Genomic DNA, 20,863 nt, shown 5'->3' on the forward strand with positions numbered 1-20,863 from the left:
CCCGCGCAGCCGCATTCTGGACCAGTTGAAGCCTCCGGGTGCTCTTCAAGGGCAGCCCCATGTAGAGAGCGTTGCAGTAGTCCGGGCGAGAAAGGACGAGGGCATGAGTGACGGTGCACAGAGCATCCCGATCCAGGAAGGGGCTCAACTGACGTACCAGGCGAACCTGGTAAAAGGCCCCCCCTGGTCACGGCCGTCAGATGTTCTTCTAAACTAAGCCATGTATCCAGGAGGACGCCCAGATTGCGGGCCCTCTCTGAGGGGGCTAAAATTTCTCCCCCCATCATCAAAGATGGAACAAGATGCACAAATCGGGATGACGGAAACCACAGCCACTCCGTCTTGGAGGGATTGAGCTTGGGCCTGTTCCTCCCCATCCAGATCCGCACAGCCTCCAGGCATCGGGACATCACGTCGAGGGCATTGTTTGGGTGGTTTGCGGCAGAGATGAAAAGTTGGGTATCATCAGCATATTGATGATACCGTACCCCAAAACCACGGATGATCTCGCCCAGCGGTTTCATATCTGTGTTGAACAGGAGGGGTGAGAGAACCGACCCCTGGGGTACACAACAAGTGATGCTCCTCGGGGTCGATTCCTGCCCTCCAGTCAACACGAACTGTGACCTATCAGACAGGTAGGAGGAGAACCACCGTAAAACGGTGCCCCCCACTCCCAACCTCTTGAGTCGTCGCAGTAGGATACTGCGTATCGAAAGCCGCTGAGAGGTCTAATAGGACCAGGACAGAGAAGCAGCCCCTGTCCTGGGCCCGCCAGAGATCATTGACCAACGCGACCAATGCCATCTCCATGCTGTATCTGGGCCTGAAACCCGACTGAAACGGATCCGAGTAGACAGCTTCATCCAGGGACTCATTGCCTCATTGCCTAGACCATCCACGTGAAGCCATCGGGGAGTAGCAAGGCCTCTGTGTCCATCCCAGACTTAACTCTGTAGTAAACCCTTTGTAGTGACTGAGTGTCAGGGATTTCTGGCTCAGAGAGAGGCATTCCCTGCGCATTCTCTCTGGAAAGCCACATTGGGGAATGATGCGCTTCCTCTCAGCCTCCTCTGGCATGAGGGGGGGGAGACACGGGTCAAGGTGGGGAGGAAAACCCCCCAAAGGGGCAGAAGAAGACACCTGAGACCAAGATTGCAGCTGGTATCAAAGCTTTATTGCAGAACCAAAGGAATGAGCCCAGGGTGGGGTTTGGGGGGAGGGTCTCCAGGGTGGTCCAGGGCAGAAGGAGGCTCTTCAGGTCAAGGGCCAACAGTAGTTCCAATTATGGTGGGTCTCCCCGTTGCTGATCCTGTAAAAACAAACATTCAGATGTGAGCTTTCTGCCCAGAAGGGTCTCTGGTGCCTCCCCTGCCTCATCTTGCAACCAGGGAGACCCAAAGCTGAAATCGGGAGGAATGGCCCGATTGGGGAAGCCAGGAAACAATGGGGCAGCCTCTCCTCTGGAGTTATGGGGCCGCATCACTGGGGGTTTCAAGCAGACTACAGACTAACAAAATTGGAAGGGGCCTCTGAGATCTTCTAGTCCAACCCCCTGCTCAAGCAGGAAACCCTATTCCATTCGAGTCCCTTTGCTGTCCAGTCTCCTTTTGAAAGCATTCACTGATGGAGCACCCATCACTTCTGGTGGCAAGCTGTTCCACTGGCTAATTGTTCTCACGGTCAGAAAGTTTCTCCTTAGTTCTAAGTTGCTTCTTTCTTTGTTCAGTTCCCATCTTCTCCAGCGCAGTGCCCAGCAACAGCTGAACTGGGGGGCGGGTGGGGGGGGCACCAATGGTGATTCAGGAGGAGAAGAAGTCAGGAGGGGCGACATAGAGGCTCAGACTCGAGCCTTCCACTGGTTTTTGTGGAGATCTATCAGGAAGAAGACTCCACCCACCAAGGTTTCCTCCCTTTTTTTACATCAGGTCCACCTTTGATGGACACCAGGAGAGCCTGAAAGCCCCCAGAGGGACCTTCAAGTGCCCAGACCATGTCTGACCCCACACAGCCTTCATTTATTTATTTATTTATTTATTTATTTATTTATTTATTTATTTATTTATTTATTTATTTATTTATTTATTTATTTATTTATTTATTTATTATCAAAATTTGCTCTAAGCAAACGGCACAAGGAAGAACATTTGGTACTTACCATACGTCACATAGAGAATATCCTTGCACTCAGTCACGCAACCGTAACGGCAACACTTCTGCGCTCCGCGGCAGCCCCAGTCGTTTTGACACTTCTCACGACAAGGACGTTTTGGGCTCCCCGGGGGACACATCCCTGGTTTCTCTGCAAAGGAGGAGACCCCCAAGGCTGAGAGATTCCCCTGGAATTGGAGTCCCAGATCAAGCAAGATCCCATCACTGAGTCCTTCAGGACCCAAAACATCTCCACACATCCAGGATGTTAGGTTGCCAGAATCCCACCTCCTCACCCCCCTTCCCCACAAGGCACAGACGGTTCCCTCTGGGGTCAACCTCTCTGGACCCTGAGGGGAGGGACGCTCTAATTGCCCCCCCCCTCTAGCCTGGGGGTGGACAGGCACAACCCCAGTTCCCACCAAAGAGGAAGGAGGAATTGCACGGAAATGGAGGCAGGGACTTTCTGTGCTGGTTCTGCACATCCCCACAGCCCCCTCCCCAAATAATTCCCTACTAAAAAATAACAACTAAGCTCAGAGAGCACCAGGGACTTCTTTCTTTCTTTCTTTCTTTCTTTCTTTCTTTCTTTCTTTCTTTCTTTCTTTCTTTCTTTCTTTTTCTTTCTTTCTTTCTTTCTTTCTCCTTGTCTCTGCAAACCCCACTCTCTTCTAGCCACTGATGTCATTCCCTAGTTGGGTAATGAAACATCTGCAGGAAAACCACCAGGCTCAAAGAGCACCAAGCACCCCAGAGTTCAGCCCGAGTGACACAGGATCCCTTCTACGGAATCCATCATAGCCTGTTGTGAGAACCAGGATGCTCCATTAACCCATCTTATGCTTAACGTTAAGAGAAGGCAGTTCTTGTTCTATGAAGAGGCCACTCCGCTACTCCTTCCCTACTCACCAACACAGGTGTTGCGGCATTCAGCTCTGGTCTTAAAATTGTTGGCATTGCCCTGGCATCCACCGTAAATAAACTGCTGGCAGCTATTTAAAGTCGAGTTGTAGTAGAAGCGAACGTGGTAACCTTTACATGGTCCAGGCAGAGCAGGAAGATAACAAATGCCTGTGAAATATGGAGGGGGGGGGGAATGTAATTTGATTAGCTAGCACACGAGTCTTTCCTGCCACTCCCCAACCTTCTGCCCTCCTAGCATGCTCAGACTGAAGCAGTCAAAGGCCACCTGGGGTGTTTTTATTTGATTATTTGGTTGCCTACTCAGAAGGCTGATAGAGATTCTCAACCACCCAGGTCAAGGTTCTTCTAAGGGGGCTTTGCAACTGGACTTTCTTCCTTTATTTCTTGAAAATGTTTCACCTCTCATCCAGGAACTGAAGAAGCGAAGAAGCTTCTTCCATGAGAAGTGAAACATCGCCAAGAAAAACAAACTTTTTGAAAAGGACCTTTTAAACAGTCAGCTACCATCTCCACAACCTCCCCAGAAGAAGCCCCACCAAGCCAAAGGTTCTAGACTAGTTTCCCTTCCCTGGGGGAGAACTCTGACCACTTCAGCCCCTCCCTGCCAAGAGTCCCAAGACCTTTCTGAAAGCTCACTTGGACGGTCCTGGCCGGAGACGGGGGTCAGCTCTGCCCAGAGGGTGAGGAGTCCCAGCAGGAGAAGAAGACCTCCAGAAGACATGGTGAAGCTCTCTGTCCCACACTTGGGCTGCTGGCTCTATTTATTCTCCCTGCTGGGAATTTCACACCTCCAGATCCAGGAATCAGGATGGCTTAATGAGCGAGAATCCAAATTATTTCCTCTTTCACAAGATGGGCGAACAAGAGGTGGGGAATCCGAGAATCTGGGAATGTGGATATGTGGCCACTTTGGGGAAGGCTAGGCAGGGCCCTGTTGTCCTGTTCCCTGTTACCACATCTTCCTGAATGTGATCGTTTAGCATTCCTTTTCTATGCAAATAAAATGGGATCCATTGGAAATCAATCAATCAGACTAAAGCTGGAAGGGTCCTTGGAGGCCTTCTAGTCTAACCTCCTGCTCAAGCAGGAGACCTTGTTCCATTTCAGTGTTGAAGCACCCATGAGATTTGAAGGAAAACGGTTTCACGGGTTAATTGTTCTCACTGGAGTTTGCTGGGTGTAGTTTTTTTCCCCTTTCCTTTTTCCACAGCAGCTCTTTTCCAATCCTCGGGTAGTTTCCCCGTGTGCCAAGATGTTTTAAATAAATGGTGCAATGATTCTGGGAGAACATCTGCCAGCTGCTCCAGAACTCTGGGTTGTAATCTGTCAGGTCCTAGTCATTTATATTCCTCAAGGTCAGACAGGTATTCTCTGACCATTTTCTTGCTTAGTTTATTTTTTGTTTCTAGTCTGTCTTTTGCACTTATGTTTTTGGTTGAGCTATAGTTTCATTTTGCATTCAGACCAGGAGTGGCTTTCTCCCGGTTCACACTGGTACGCCAGAACCGGTTTGTGGAATTTAGTGTATCTTTTGGAACCTGTTCCAAAAGGAAGGAAGGAAGGAAGGAAGGAAGGAAGGAAGGAAGGAAGGAAGGGGGAGAGACACACATAGGAAAGGAAGGAAGGAGGAAATGGAGAGAGAGTGAGAGAAAAAAGAGAGAGACAAAGATAGAAAAAGAAAGAAAAAAGAAAGAAAAAGGAAGTGGGAGAGAGAGAAGAAAGAAAGAAAGAAAGAAAGAAAGAAAGAGGGGGAGAGAGGCAAAAGGAAGGAAGGAAGGAAAGAAAGAGTGTGTGTGTGTGTGTGTGTGTGTGTGTGTGAGAGAGAGAGAGAGAGAGAGAGAGAGAGAGAGAGTGAGAGAGAGAAAGAAAACTTATGACCACAATTGAGCCCAAAATTTTGATTGCTAAGCAAGAGCGTTGTTAAGTGAGTTTCACTACATTTTTCAAGTTGGCCACACCCACCTGGTCACATGCCCACCAAGCCACACCCACCCAGTCACATGACCACTGAGCCACTCCCACAAAACAGGCCACACCTACAGGATAGGTTCTAAAAAAACCCCACCACTGATAGAGACTGACCCAAAGGATGAGTTAAGCAGTTATGCTTTCTGTCTGCTGCCTCTCACTTCCTTGGCATCTCTTCTCTTTAGGGGGCTGACTGCTGTCTTGACTTTTTTCTGGTTATTAATATATTTTTATGATCTTTGCCTTTTGTTGAATGTCTTTGTTCTGTGACTTTGCTTTCCTGACTTCATCTTTGCAGATTCGGGCTACCTGCTGATCTCCTGCTTTACTTACGTGTCCCTCTTTCCACTTTTTGTGCTTGTTTCTTTTCTCTTTCAGTTTATCAGAGAGATCTTTGTGCAGCTGGTTTATTCTTGGGTTTCTTCTTTTTCTTTTTCAGTTAGACTGGGCTTTTATGATAATATTTTTCAGTGTTTCTCACAATCTTGAATTCTTTTCCCCTTACAGGATTTTCATCCATGGAATATTTCCTAGGTTTTCTCTGAGTTTTTTTTAAACCAATTCTTTTAAAGTCTAAAGAAGGTGATTTCATGGGAAGAAGGTCTGAAGCAGTGGTGGGTTCTGGACCCCATCGCACCGGGTACACTGCGCAACTGGCCAGGTGCCCTATTCAGGCATGCACGTTGCACACGCATGTGACACCCACCTGCTCGCCGCAGGTTGCACAGGTGCTGCAAGCTGTGCATGCGTGTGCAATTGGCCATTCACGTTATAAACAGCCATGGAACGCAGGCGGGCGGGCGGGTGGGCCAAAGGAGCCACTGGACCCATATGGCGGCCACTGCGCCTGGCTACTCCCAGTATGGCCGTATCGGGCTGCACTGCCCGGAACCCACCACTGGTCTGAAGGGCCAAGAGGGGAATTCTTGGAAGTGGAATTAAAGATTGCTGCGTCTCAAAGGTGGGGCACCAGCTGTCCAGAAGGTTATCCCAAAGTTAGGAAAAGCTTGGAGAAGGACAAGAAGACGGATAGGGTAGGACAGGATGGAGCAGAAGAGAGGGGAGGGGAATTGGATAGGGTAGGATAAAGCAGGGCAGGGCAGAAAACATGACAGGACAGGAGAGAACAGTTCATTTGGCCAAGTGTGATTAGACACCCTAGGAATTTGTCTCTGGTGCAGAAGCTCTCGATCGACATGCAAAGTAACAGAGTAATAGCAATAGCAATAGCAGTTAGACTTATATGCCACTTCATAGGGCTTTCAGCCCTCTCTAAGCGGTTTACAGAGTCAGCATATCGCCCCCAACAACAATCCGGGTCCTCATTTTACCCACCTCGGAAGGATGGAAGGCTGAGTCAACCCTGAGCCGGTGAGATTTGAACCGCTGAACTGCAGATAGCAGTCAGCTGAAGTAGCCTGCAGTGCTGCATTTAACCACTGCGCCACCTCGGCTCTTAATAATGATAGCAATAAGGGTAAAAAAGAAGGTAAAATGATGGTACCAGGTAAATACACTTAGACCTGTGAGAATTAGGTCTTCAATGGTCCCTGCATCTAGTGGCTTGACATGCAATGCCCTGTAGCACCATCCCGAGGGAAGGAGGCGAAACATGTCCAGGATGTGTGGGGTCTGTAGATGCTTCTCACCCTACTTCTGAGCAGAGGAGAAGAGAGGAGAGGGCAGGGCAGAACCAAAAACAGGACAGGACAGGACAAGAGAGAATAGTTTTGTTTGGCCAACTGGGAATGGACACCCAAGGAATTCGTCTCTGGTGCGGAAGTTCTCCGTGCATATGCAAATCCACAGAGTAGTAATCATCATAGTATCGATACCAATACGAGGAAGCAATAAAGAAAATAAGAAGGATAAGGACAATGCTCCAGCCATACAACGTGGATGAACACGCTTAGACATAAGACGCAGCTGTGAGAATTAGGTGTTTAGCAGAAGGGGGAAAACTGTCCCTGAGCCCAGCTGTTTGGCATGCAATGTCCTCTAGCGCCATCCCCTGGGGAGGAGTTGAAAGAGTTCATGTCCAGGATTGTGTGGGGTCTGCAGATACTTTCCTAGCCCCCGCCATCTGACCCACGGAGCATTCAGGTCCTCAGTGGAAGGCAGGCTGGTTCTTTCTGCAGTCCCAACTGCTATCGGTTGAAGTCTGTGCCTGCCCTGTGTGGCTGCTGTGCCAGGCCAGGCAAGTACAGAAGAACCAAGGAGAGGCTCAACGGATTCCTCTGTAGAACGGGATCAGCAGCTCTCTGTGCTGTCTGAACTTCGAGGTTCGAGGTTCATTTCATAGAAATGCGATAAATCAAATCAAATTTATATGCCGCCGTATTCCCTGAGGGACTCAGGGCTGCTCACAAACCCAAAGGGAGGGGGGGAGTAAACACAAAGAAACTACAACAGAAAAGGGGAATTTAAAAAACAACCAACAGCCACACGATTCGAGAGGGGAAGGGAACTCATCGACCCCAGGCCTGCCGACACAGCCAGGTTTTAACGGCTTTTCGGAAAGCCTGGAGAGAGGTGAGGGTCCGAATCTCTGCGGGGAGCTCGTTCCAAAGGGCCGGAGCAGCCACAGAGAAGGCCCTCCCCCGGGTAGTAGCCAGATGACATTGGCCAGTAGATGGAACCCGGAGGAGGCCTAATCTGTGGGATCTAATGGGCCTTTGGGAGATAATTGGCAGCAGGCGGTCTCTCAAGAACTTCCTACGTTGGGGGAAGAAGGACGTTCTTGTGCTTTTTGGATGATATTTTTGATGTTAGGTGTCTAATTCAAATCCTGGGAGATTATTGAACCCCAAAACCTGGAGGTCTCTACTGCTGATACTCTTCTCTTGAACATAGTAAGAGGTGGGATAATAGAATAGGTTAATGGAATAACTTCATTGTCACTTTGAATGCACACTAAGCAGCATCCCTTAAAATAAAATTTTATTGCATTCAGCTCTCAGAGGGTCTCCAATACACAGTACAGAAACATGATTAAATAAATACAAAATTATGCATATGCCCACATATATGGCCATGGGGGCGCAGTGGCTAGAGTGCAGTACTGCAGGCTACTTCTGCTGACTGCCGGCTGACTGCAATTTGGCAGATTGAATCTCACCAAGCTCCAGGTTGAGGTGGGTAAAATGAGGACCCAGATGGTTGGGGGCAAGAGGCTGACTCTGTAAACTCCTTAGAGGGGGCTATTCTCCCTCCCTCCCTCCCTCCCTCCCATCCATCCATCCATCCATCCATCCATCCATCCATCCATCCATCCATCCATGGTGCACAATGGTTAGAATGTAGTATTGCAGCCTAACTCTGCCCACTACCAACAGTTTGATCTTAACCAGCTCAGAGTTAACTGAGCCTTCCATCCTTCCGAGGTGGGTAAAATGAGGACCCAGATTGTTGGGGGCAAGTGGCTGACTCTGTAAACCGCTTAGCAAGGGCTGTAGAGCACCGTGAAGCGGTATATAAGTCTAAGGGCTATTGCTATTGCTATACTCTATGACTCAGGGAAACAACACACTCTACTTTGGATGTATATGTGTATGTGGCGAGAGAACTGAATCTCGTGAGTTTACCAGACGGATGCCCTAGGGAACAAAGCTGCTAGAGAATTTGGTTGTCCTCCTATAGATACCTCAAAACCTCCTCCCAGAGGAGCAACAGGAACAGACTATGAAGTGGGTATGACGGGTCTCTAACAATGCTTTGAGCTCTAAGCACATAGTGCTTATAAGCAGCATCTTGAATGAAGGGAAGTCAGCTTCCTATGATCTTCTCCGCTGTCCTCACCACTCTCTATAGGGACTTTCTATCTGAGGCTTTTCAGCTACCAAACCATACAGGGATGCAATTTGTTAAAACGCCTCTATCGTAAAAAATGGCCAGGACAGATGGATAAAGATGTGGTCTCCACATCTGACATAGGAAATGCAGATGCTGATTTGCCCTCTTCATTACAGATGGTGTGTGGAGGATAGAATGATTCCTACTAAAATCTACTCTCATCTCTATGGTTTTAAGCATGTTCAGCTCTAGATTGTTTCCGGCTGCACCAGAGACCCAGGTGATCTATGCCAGGGGTGTTAAACTTGATTTCATTGAGGGCTGCATCAGGGTTGTGTTTGGCCCTGGGGGGGCATGGTCATGGTGCGTGTGGCCAGTTCACTTGTATTGGGGGCCCCTGTGGTGCCCAAACACTCTGCCAGCGAAAACAGGCTCCCGAGCTCCGTTTTTCCCTGCGATGGCTTCCTGCAACCCTCTGACAGAGAGGGCCCGTGGCCCTCACGAACTCAGTTTTCACTGACAGGTACCCTGGGCCGGCCATTTGCTGTTTCTAGGGTGGCCCATGGGCCAGATTTAAGCACCCTGTGGATCTGGCCCTGGGCCTTGAGTCTGACACCCCTGATCTACGTCTGTATGTGGACTCATCACCGTCTTAAATGAGACCAATGAGTGTTGTATCATCTGCAAACATCTGTACTTTACCAGAGGGATCCTTTGAAATGCAGCCATTGGTGTAGAGCTAGCCAGTGTCGACGGTCGACCCCCCGGGGGAGGGCCTTCTCTGTGGCTGCTCCAGCCCTCTGGAACGATCTCCCCGTGGCGATTCGGACCCTCACCACCCTTCAGGCTTTCCGCAAAGCCGTTAAGACCTGGCTGTTCCGACAGGCCTGCGGCTGATGAGTTCTCAGCCCCACTCGAACTGTTGTGCCTGTTGAAGAGTTTTAATCTGTTTTTTGTAATTGTTCTGTCTTGTTTGTCTTCGTTGTATTCCCCCCTTTCCCTATGAGTTCATTAGCCGCCCTGAGTCCCTCTGGGAGTAGGGCGGCATACAAGTTTAATAAACCATAAACCAAGAGGTTTTGAGAGAGCACAGAACCTGTGGGTGGGGCAAAACTGTGCTTATCCAGCAGGTGTTTGATGTGATTTCACCTGCTGCTCCCTGTCTGTTAGGAAGCTTCTAATTTACTTGCAAGTGTGTTCGGGCATAGCTATCTGAGTCAGTTTAGTGAGAAGAATATCTGGAATTATGGTATTTTTCCCATTCAAGGTTCTTTATTTTTTAATACAAATTATACATATTATAGCAACAAAGCGTCTTTCCTTTTACATCCTCTCAATTACACAGCCCCTTTTTACATCGTTGTTTCTGTTTTCACTTTCTGCCAAATTATTCTCTTCCGTTACTTTTCATCCTTATAGGATTTTTTTTATTCTTAATACATCAACGATGTCTTCAATTGCCCCTTCAAAGTTACACCAAATTTTCATGCCTTATTTTCTCCATTGGTATATTTTGCTATCAACAGCATACATCCCCTAATTCAATTTAAGCACAGAGAGCATTTCTTCCAGATTTTTTCTACCGTTAGCAATATACCATCACTTCTTTATTACTTAATTAGTTACGTAACAATAACGATCTTGCTACTATTCTCCTTAGTCTACGAATGTAAGTCTTTTTCCCCTTTTTTCCTCTTTCAACCATTTCCTCTTGGGCTCCCAAAAATCCCAGTTTTAATTCCTTTCCTTCTTCTCCCCCTTTCCCCTAACTTCTTCTTTTTCTTTTCCCTATTCTTGTGGTCACTGTATCTTTTCTTCAGAGCATTTACTTTTATTATTCTAGTAACTTTCCCCGGGGGTTTTCCATGTTCTCCTCCTTTCCTTGCTATTTGTGGTTTCATTTTTGGGAAGATCTCGCCCTTCCTGGAATTATGGTATTGAATGGTGAGCAGAAGTCTACAGAAATGACTCTTGGAGACTCCAGATGTTGCAATGTGTAGTTCAATGTGCCATATTGACCACATCATCTGTTAATCTATTTATGTGGTAGACAAACTGCAGGAGAATAGAATAGAATGGAATTTTATTATTTGTATGCCGCCCTTCTCCGGGAGGACTCAGGGCGGCGAACAATTCAAGGGGAAAAAAAAAGGGAACATAAAAGACAAAATACAAATAATAAAAGTAAACAACAGTCGCACAACCATACAAGTCGAGAGGGGAGGGGAACTCGTCAACCCCAGGCCTGCCGGCAAAGCCAGGTTTTAACGGCTTTTCGGAAGGCCTGGAGAGAGGTGAGGGTCCGAATCCCTGCGGGGAGTTCGTTCCAGAGGGCCGGAGCTGCCACAGAGAAGGCCCTCCCCCGGGTGGTAGCCAGGTGGCATTGGCTGGTAGATGGAGATCCAAGCGAGGATCCGTGATGGTTTCCTGGTGGTCCACCGCTAACCTCCCAAAGGCTTTCACAACTACGGATGTCAGAGGAACCGACCTGCAGTTATTCAGCCCCTTGGTGGAGGGTTTCTTGGGCAACAGGGTGATAGTAGAGCGTTTGAAGGAAGAAGAAGGGACCTCACACATTTATGGAAGATGGGGATGAAGATGGGGTGGGGGCAGGACATCAGCACAGGTTCTCAAGCAAGAAGGAGGGCCTATGGAATAAATCTTGCACATAGAGCCATCACAGAGTTGCAGAGTCTCCATTCCCACCCCAGACTTAACCAACTCTGGAGTAAATCTTTCATAGGGACTGAGTTTCTGGATATCGGCCAGGGGCGTCTGGCTCTGAGAGAGGCCTTGCCCATCCATTCTCTCTGGAAAGCCATGCCGGGGAACAATGTGCTGACTCTCAGCCCCTCTTCCTTTGACATGGGGAGGGGGAAACTCCCAAGCGGGCAGAAGAAGACACCTGAGACCAAGATTGCAGCTGGTATCAAAGCTTTATTGCAGAACCGAAGGAATGAGCCCAGGGTGGGGTTTGGGGGGAGGGTCTCCAGGGTGGTCCAGGGCAGAAGGAGGCTCTTCAGGTCAGGGTTCAACAGTAGATCCAGCAGTGGGATTCCGCGAGGTCGCACCAGTTTGCATAGAACTGGTGGTTAAATCATTTGAATCCCAACCCTGAGTAGATCCAATTCTGGTGGGTCTCCCCGTTGCTGATCCTGTAAAAGCAAACATTCAGATGTGAGCTTTCTGCCCAGAATTGCCTCCGGTGCTTTCCCCTGCCTCATCTTACAACCAGGGAGACCCAAAGCTGAAATCGGTAGGAAGCAATGGGGGCCACCTCCCCACCCCTGGTGTTATGGGGCTCCATCAGTGGACGTTTCAAGTAGAATACAGAATACAGTCTAACAAAATTGGAAGTAACCTCAGAGAACTTCTAGCCCTCAGGGTCTTTCCCTCATCCTCTCCTTCTAGAAGACCTCAAGGCCACTCCTTGGGCATCTTCACAAGAGCTTTCTAACTTGGACAGGGAGCATTTCTCACACTCAGAAACACAAGCTTCTCTTTGCTATGAAGCTTTCAGATGAAGCTATGGACCTTCCTGCCACCTGTACATGGTGCCAGGCCTGCAGCCCTCTTTTCTTCTGGATCTTTGGCCTGCCACACTTTCTATTATCCTGCTATGCCTTTTCTATGGTGGGAAAATGGGAGGGGAGATTGTACGGAGTTAGATGCTATGTAGCCATAACAACATTCTTTCTGGAAAGCCAAGGTCATCCTTTGTCTCTGCACCTCTGCACCTGACCAGAACTGGATGGGTGGAAGCTGCCAGTGTGGCAGTGGGAGATTGGACCATGGGGTGGACTTGTGGGTGTGGGGGCAAGATCTTGAACTTTCAACTGGGTGTGGAAAACCAGGAAGTTTTCAGATTCGGGTTTCCCCAGATGGCTCTCTTCATCAATTGGAAGTTTGAGCAATCCTTTGCCTCGGACTCTGATATATTTTGGGATGCTATTCGGAACCCTGGCACATGGACCAGTCATGGGCTCCCCAGAGCATGAACTGGACAGGGTGAGGAAGGTGTTTTGTCCTAGCCTCTGCTTCTCCTGGAAGTCCTCATTGCCCGGGGTCTTCTGGCTTCCTGACCAGGCTGGCAGGAGGGCCATCTTCTCCAACACAGTGCCCAGCAGCAGATGAACTGGGGGGTGGGGAGGTGGTGGCACCATTCTACCAATGGTTGTTCAGGAGGAGGAGAAGTCAAGAGACAGTGAGAGTGGGAGGGGGTGGTGGTCAGCCCGAGAGCTTCCACAGAGTGGGGGTGGATACTATTAGGAAGAAGGGCTCCACTAGACCAAACCAAGGTATGCTGGAGCATCAGAGCAAGGTCCTTTTTTATATCTCCTTTGATGGACAAGAGGAGAGCCTGGAGCTGAAGCGGCCTGAAAGGACCCAGAGAAACCTGAATGCGCCTAGTCCATGTCGACCCCACACAGCTGTTCCTTTGTTCTAAGCGACAACATACGGCACCTGCCATGCTCCCTATAGACACACTCCACGTTTCTTCTGCAAAATAGAAGACCCCAAGACGGCGAGAATCCTCTGGAATTGGAATCCCAGATCACACAAGATCCCATCTCTGGACCTTTCAGGAGCGGAACCCCCTCCCTCTGTCCAGATGATACCTGACCTCCTCCCCTCCCCCGCAAAGCACAGCGATTCCCTTTTGGGGTCGACCTCTCAGGACCCTGGACTTTATACCTGGGTTCCTCTGTCTTAACTCAGGAGGCTGGGGGTGCAAATGTCCTTATCCCATTCCCCCCACCCCCTATTTCAACCCAATAATTCCACCAGCATGTCAAAGACTCCCTTCTATTGAATCAATTGAAGCCTGTTGTGAGAACCAGGATATTACATTAAACCATCTTATGCTTAATGGTAAGAGACATCAGTCCTCGTTCAATGAAGAGACCAGTTCAGGGGTGAAACTCAGCAGGTTCTGGAAAACCCGTAGCAGAAATTTTGAGTAGTTCAGAGAACTGGCAAATACCACCTCTGGCTGGCCCCTGCCACGCCCACCAAGCCACGCCCACAGAACTGGTAGTAAAACGAATGTCACCACTGACATTCCCTACTTACTCCTTCCCTACTTACCAATACAGGTCTTTTGGCATTCATCTTTGGTCTTAAAATTGTTGGCATTGCCCTGGCATCCACCGTAAAAAAAAAACAGGCATTTATTTGAAGCCGGGTGGTAGTAGAAGCGACGTATTATGTTTATACATGGTCCTTGGACAGGAGGAAGATGGCAAAAATCTGTGACAAATGGAAGGGAAGGTGTTATTTCATTGGGTACCACAAACACCTTCAACATATTTCCCCAACCACCAGTATTTGCTCTGGGAGGCTGGGGGGGAATGTGGGATTGGGGGGTGGGAGGGAAGGGGAGAGGTATATAATTGTAAAACTTATGAAAACTTTTAATAAAAGAAACATATATCCCCAACCTGGGGCCCTCCTAGCATGCTCAGATTGCCAGCAGTTAAGAGATATCTGAGATGTTTTCATTCGGTTACCTGCTCTGGGGATTGGAACCAGTGACTGACTGGATGGTTCCTGTAGCTTAAAATCCTGATTCTGCAGCTGCCTTGAATAAAGACTTCCCCTAAAACTGCATCTCTCTTTCTTGGGGTCCCCTCCCATTTCTGTCTCCTGTTCAGCTGACCTCCAACCCCCCTCTCCAGAACCTCCCCAGAAGAAGCCCCAGCAAGCCAGAGGTTTCAGACTGGGGGTCTCTGTTTTCCCTTCCCTGGGGGAGAACTCTGACCACTTCAGGCCCTCCCTGCCAAGAGTCCCGAGATCTTTCTGAAAGCCCTACCTGGCCGTTTCTGGCTGGAGACGGGGGTCAGCTCTGCCCAGAGGGTGAGGAGTCCCAGCAGGAGAAGAAGACCTCCAGAAGACATGGTGAAGCTCTCTGTCCCACACTTGGGCTGCTGGCTCTATTTATTCTCCCCGCTGGGAATTTCACACCTCCAGATCCAGGAATCAGGATGGCTTAATGAGCGAGAATCCAAATTATTTCCTCTTTCGCAAGATGGGCGAACAAGAAATGGGGAATCTGAGAATCTGGGAATGTGGATATGTGGCCACTTTGGGGAAGGCTAGGCAGGGCCCTGTTGTCCTGTTCCCTGTTACCACATCTTCCTGACTGTGATCGTTTAGCATTCCTTTTCTATGCAAATAAAATGGGATCCATTGGAAATCAATCAATCAGAATAAAGCTGGAAGGGTCCTTGGAGGCCTTCTAGTCTAACCTCCTGCTCAAGCAGGGGACCTTGTTCCATTTCAGTGATGAAGCACCCATGAGATTTGAAGGAAAACGGTTTCACGGGTTAATTGTTCTCACTGGAGTTTGCTGGCTGTAGTTTTTTTCCCCTTTCCTTTTTCCACAGCAGCTCTTTTCCAATCCTCGGGTAGTTTCCCGGTGTGCCAAGATGTTTTAAATAAATGGTGCAAGGATTCTGGGAGAACATCTGCCAGCTGCTCCAGAACTCTGGGTTGTAATCTGTCAGGTCCTGGTCATTTATATTCCTCAAGGTCAGACAGGTATTCTCTTAGCATTTTCTTGCTTAGTTTAATTTTTGCTTCTAGTCTGTCTTTTGCAGTTATGAGAAACTATGAGCTATAGTTTCATTTTGCATACAGACCAGGGTGGCTTTCTCCCGGTTCGCACTGGTACGCCAGAACCGGTTCGTGAAATTTAGTGTACCTTTTGGAACCTGTTCCAAAAAGAAGGAAGGAAGGAAGGAAGGAAGGAAGGAAGGAAGGAAGGGGGAGAGATACACATAGGAAAGGAAGGAAGTAGGAAATGGAGAGAGAGTGAGAGAAAAAAGAAAGAGAAAAAGATAGAAAAAGAAAGAAAAAGGAAGTGGGAGAGAGAGATAAAGAAAGAACGAAAGAAAGAAAGAGGGGGAGAGAGGCAAAAGGGAAGAAGGAAGGAAGGAAAGAAAGAGTGTGTGTGAGAGAGAGAGAAAGAGAGAGAGAGAGAAAGAAAAAGAAAGAGAACTTATGATCACAATTGAGCCCAAAATTTTAATTGCTAAGCAAGAGCGTTGTTAAGTGACTTTGCTTTCCTGACTTCAGGAAAGAGCCGAGGTGGCGCAGTGGTTAAATGCAGCACTGCATGCTACTTGAGCTGACTGCAGTTCTGCAGTTCGGCTGTTCAAATCTCACCGGCTCAGGGTTGACTCAGTCTTCCATCCTTCCGAGGTGGGTAAAATGAGGACCCGGATTGTTGTTGGGGGCGATAGGCTGACTCTGTAAACCGCTTAGAGAGGGCTGACAGCCCTATGAAGCCGTATATAAGTCTAACTATTGCTATTGCTATTGTTTGTTTAAAAATAAAAAACTTTTTTTTTAGAAAAAGAATGCCTATGGAGATTCTCCGTCATCCAAATCACGGTTGTCCCAAAGCTGCTTTTCACAAGAGGCAACAGAACTTTCAGGTTTTTCTTTTTTCTTTCTTTTTTTTAATTGAAAATTTTAGAAAAAAAAATCTTTTACAAATATTTACCTCCCTCCCCCTCCCCTCCCCACCCAAATCCCACCCCCCAACCTTCCCCCTCCCCCCACAACTCCCCAGAACCAATACAGGGTATAAATCTTTAACAAAGATATTCTAAAATAAACCTTTAAAAAAGTTAATATCATCTTCCATTTGAGCTTTAACTCCTCTTTGCTAGGCTAGCTCTAAACAGATTATGTCATTCCTTGTTTCTTCATTCATAAGCTATCTGGAATTTCTTAGTCCCGTATTTATTTCGAGTATAGTCGATCCATCTTCTCCACTCCAGTTTATATCTCTTGTTTGAATGGTCCTTGAGATATGCTGATATCTTAGCCTTCTTGCTTCTTGGATGAAGAGGGAAACGTCTTCAAAGAAACACCAGAGAAACACCACTCTTGTGAAAAGCAGCTTTGGAACTCCATACCAGAAGAAATGGGTGGGAAGCCATCAAGAGAGAGACGACCTAGAACTGAGGAGAAATTTCCTGTCAGTGGAACATTAATTGTGAGGAAAGTTAACCAGCGGAATGATTTCAGAAGAGGCAGGCGCTCCATTGCTGGAAGTTTTTAAGAAGAGATTGGACAATCATTTGTCTGCAATGTACAGGGTCTGCTGCTTCATCGGGGGGGGGGGGGTTGGGCTAGAAGATCTCCAAGGTCCCTTCCAGCTCCGATGTTCTATGTGTCAAGGTTCCAACTGACGGACCCGAAGCAAGTACAATCGAGAGGATCCAATCTCTCTCTGCAAAGCTTCATTGAGTACACCATTTTGCCATGCTTGAAGGCAAAACCAGATCTAGGTCTTTCCGTGATGACCCCTAGAGATAAAGTTCAAATACTGCCCCCCCCCCTCAATTAGCTCAGCGCATGTTGTCCAGTGCAGTCTCTGGATATAATTGTGGGAAAGTCTTTTGGGCTTCTGGAAATTTCTGCTGAAATGCCCTTGGTTCTCTTGGGGCTGCTGAACTATCCAGCCCCATTCGAGGTTACGGCTGTTGTAGAATTTTAAATTGTTGTTTTTATTTTATTTTTGTATCCCCTCCCTTTTTATTGTTAGCCGCCCTGAGTCTCTCAGGAATAGGGCAGCATACAAACTTAATAAAATGAAATGAAATGAAATGAAAATGAAATCTTGGAGCCTTAGTGGACAACCAGCTAAATAGGAGCCAGCCGTGTGCAGTGGCAGCCGAAAAAGCCAATGCAATCCTCAGTTGCATTAACAGAGGGATACAATCAAGATCAAGGGAGGCACTAACACCACTCTACAAAGCCTTAGTAAGGCCACACCTAGAGTCCTGCATCCAGTTCTGGTCCCCACACTATAAAAAAGATGTGGAGACTCTAGAAAGAGTGCAGAGAAGAGCAACAGAGAGGATCAGGGGACTGGAGGCTAAAACATATGACGAACGGTTGCAGGAACTGGGCCTGGCTAGTCTAGTGAAGAGAAGGACCAGGAGAGACACGATAGAAGTCTTCCAATATTTGAGGGGCTGCAACAGAGAGGAGGAAGGGGATCAAGCTATTCTCCAAAGCACCTGAAGGCCAGACAAGGAATAATGGATGGAAACTGTTCAAGGGGAGATTGAACCTAGAAATAAGGAGGAATTCCCTGACAGTGAGAACCATCAACCCATGGAACAGAAGTTGCCTTCGGAAGTTGTGGGAGATTCATCCATGGAGGCTTTCAAGAAGAGGCTGAACTGCCATCTGTTAGAGATGGTGTAGGGTCTCCTGCTTGGGTGGGGTGGGGGTTGGACTAGATGACCTACAAGGTCCCTTCCAACTCTGCTAATCTGTTAAGAATATGAAGGACAGTTGCTGGAACTGGGCCTGGCTAGTCTAGTGAAGAGAAGGACCAGGGGAGACAGGAGAGCATCTTCCAGTATTTGAGGGGGTGCCACAAGGAAGAAGGAGTCAAGCTATTTTCCAAAGCATCTGAGGACAGGACAAGAAACAACGGATGGACACTAATCAAGGAGAGAAGCAACTTGGAACTAAGGACAAACTTCCTAACAATGAGAACAAATTCACCAGCAGAACAGCTTGCCACTAGAAGTGGTGGGTGCTTTATCACTGCAGGTTTTTAGGAAAAGACTGGTCAGCCATTTGTCTGAGACGGTATATGGTCTCCTGCTTGAGCAGGGGGCTGGACTAGAAGACCTCCAAGGTCCCTTCCAACTGTATTCTGATTAGCTGAGAAGTCCCAGCTGAACCGTTGGCCTCACCATTATGCCTGGCTTTGTTCACACAAAACCCTTGACCTGCTTTTAATCTGCTCCCTCCCTTCCCTCTCCACGTTCAGGAGATGAAGCTACTGGTGACTTATCAACAGGTGTCAGGGAAAGGGCATTTTGCATGGACAGCTATATTGACATCTGTTTATAATGGACAAATATCTACAAGCATGAGAATCCCTCGTTTATCTATTATCTTTCCTACCATTCTGTTTTCTTTTCCTGTTTTTTTCCCCTGCTCCTCTCCTTTCTCTTTTGTTCTGCTTCATGAAATAAAGGCAGAAAACTTTCTGTGAGTTGCCTGATTGTCTCCAGCCAGACCGTCCACGTGGAACCATCACAGGTCAGCAGAGTCTCTGTGTCCATCCCAGAATTAACTCTGGAGTAAGGGACTGAGTAAGGGACTGAGTGGCCTGGAGAGAGGCTTCCCCTGCACATTCTCTCTGGAAAGCCACACTGGGGAATGATGTGGTTCTTCTCAGCCCCTCTTCCTCTGGGATGGGGGGGGGGGCGACACGGGTCAAGGTGGGGAGAGAAACCCTCAAAGGGGCAGAAAAAGACACCTGAGACCAAGATTGCAGCTGGTATCAAAGCTTTATTGCAGAACTGAAGGAATGAGCCCAGGGTGGGGTTTGGGGGGGAGGGTCTCCAAGGTAGTCCAGGACAGAAGGAGAATCTTCGGGTCAAGTTGGAACAGTAGATCCAGTGATGGGATTCAGCGAGGTCGCACCAGTTCGCACAGAACTGGTTGTTAAATTATTTGAATCCCACCCCTGAGTAGATCCAATTGTGGTCGGTCTCCCCGTTGCTGATCCTGTAAAAACAAACATTCAGATGTGAGATTTCTGCCCAGAACTGCCTCCGGTGCTTCCCCCTGCCTCATCCCACAACCACGGAGACCCAAACTCAAACTCAGGAGGAATGACCCCATTGAGAGAGAGAGAGCCAGGAAACAATGGGGCAGCCTCCCTCCATGGAGTTTTGGGGCTCCATCAATGGGGGTTTCAATCAAAGGTCGGACAGAATCTTTCCGGGATGCATTGAGGATTTCTGAGGAGGAGGATGGACTAGATGACCTCCAGCGCCTTTCTCCAATCCTCTCCTTCCAGGAGACCTCAAGGCCACTGCTTGGAGCACAGAGAAGGACACGAGCTTTCTAACTCTGCCATGGAGCATTTCTTACAGCTAGAAATGTGGGATTGTCCCTCTAACCCCCTGGTGAAGCTCTGGACCTTCCTGTCTCCTGAGCTTGGGCCAGATTTGGCCTGCCCAAAGGATGAGCTGGACCAAACTTGGCAAAGATTTCCTGTCCTGGCCTCTCCTTCTCCTGGAAGCCTTCATTGCCCAGCATCTTCTGGCTTCCTGACCAGGCTGGTAGGAGAAACATCTTCTTCAACACAGTGCCCAGGAGCAGCTGAACTGGGAGGCCACCGTTCTACCAATGGAGGTTCAGGAGGAGGAGAAGTCAAGGGAGACTGGGAGGAGGGATGTGGAGGGTCTGTCTCATGGCTTCTACTGAGGTGGCACAGTGGTTAAATGCAGCATTGCAGGCTACTTCACTGACTGCAGTTCTGCAGTTCGGCTGTTCTAATCTCACCGGCTCAGGGTTGACTCAGCCTTCCATCCTTCCGAGGTGGGTAAAATGAGGACCCGGATTGTTGTTGGGGGTGATATGCTGACTCTGTAAACCGCTTAGAGAGGGCTGAAAGCCCTATGAAGCGGTATATAAGCCTAACTGCTATTTCTTGAAGAGCCGAGGTGGCGCAGTGGTTAAATGCAGCACTGCAAGCTACTTCAGCTGACTGCAGTTTTGCAGTTCGGCTGTTCAAATCTCACTGGCTCAGGGTTGACTCAGCCTTCCATCCTTCCGAGGTGGGTAAAATGAGGACCCGGATTGTTGTTGGGGGCGATATGCTGACTCTGTAAACCGCTTAGAGAGGGCTGAAAGCCCTAGGAAGCGGTATATAAGTCTAACTGCTATTGCTATTGCTATTGCTATTGCTACACTGAGGGGGGGTTATCTATCAGGAAGAAGGGCCCCACCACAGCTAATTCTGCATCACCACCACCACCACCACCACCATCATCATTATCATCATCATCATCATCATCATCATCATCATCATCATCATCATCATCATCATCATCCTATGGTTAATCTTTGGTGAGATTCACAGCCTTTGGGGCTGGTTAGTAGCTCAACAGCTCGAGTCCTAACCAAGGACCTAGGAACCGTTAAGGCAACGTCGGAGGATATAAGCTGTTCCAAGTAGGGAGGTTTTTTTGTAGAATCA

At 48.3% G+C, this 20,863-nt stretch overlaps 1 protein-coding gene across 1 annotated transcript; it reads right to left on the reverse strand.

Moving 5' to 3' along the window:
- Window positions 1–1,155: 1,155 nt before the first annotated feature.
- Window positions 1,156–14,771, reverse strand: LOC148044810 (kunitz-type serine protease inhibitor bitisilin-3-like). The gene is made up of 5 exons (XM_087720699.1): window positions 14,648–14,771; window positions 13,924–14,085; window positions 3,061–3,222; window positions 2,159–2,302; window positions 1,156–1,312 (listed from the first exon to the last, which is right to left on the reverse strand). The coding sequence occupies exons 1-5, from the start codon at window positions 14,730–14,732 to the stop codon at window positions 1,263–1,265; spliced, it is 603 nt and encodes a 200-aa protein (XP_087576825.1). The 5' UTR covers window positions 14,733–14,771; the 3' UTR covers window positions 1,156–1,262.
- Window positions 14,772–20,863: the final 6,092 nt, after the last annotated feature.

This window comes from Thamnophis sirtalis, unplaced genomic scaffold, assembly GCF_051295495.1.
Source record: "Thamnophis sirtalis isolate CommonGarterSnake01/CBP01778 unplaced genomic scaffold, rThaSir2_p1.2 scaffold_7, whole genome shotgun sequence".
NCBI lineage: Eukaryota > Metazoa > Chordata > Lepidosauria > Squamata > Natricidae > Thamnophis > Thamnophis sirtalis.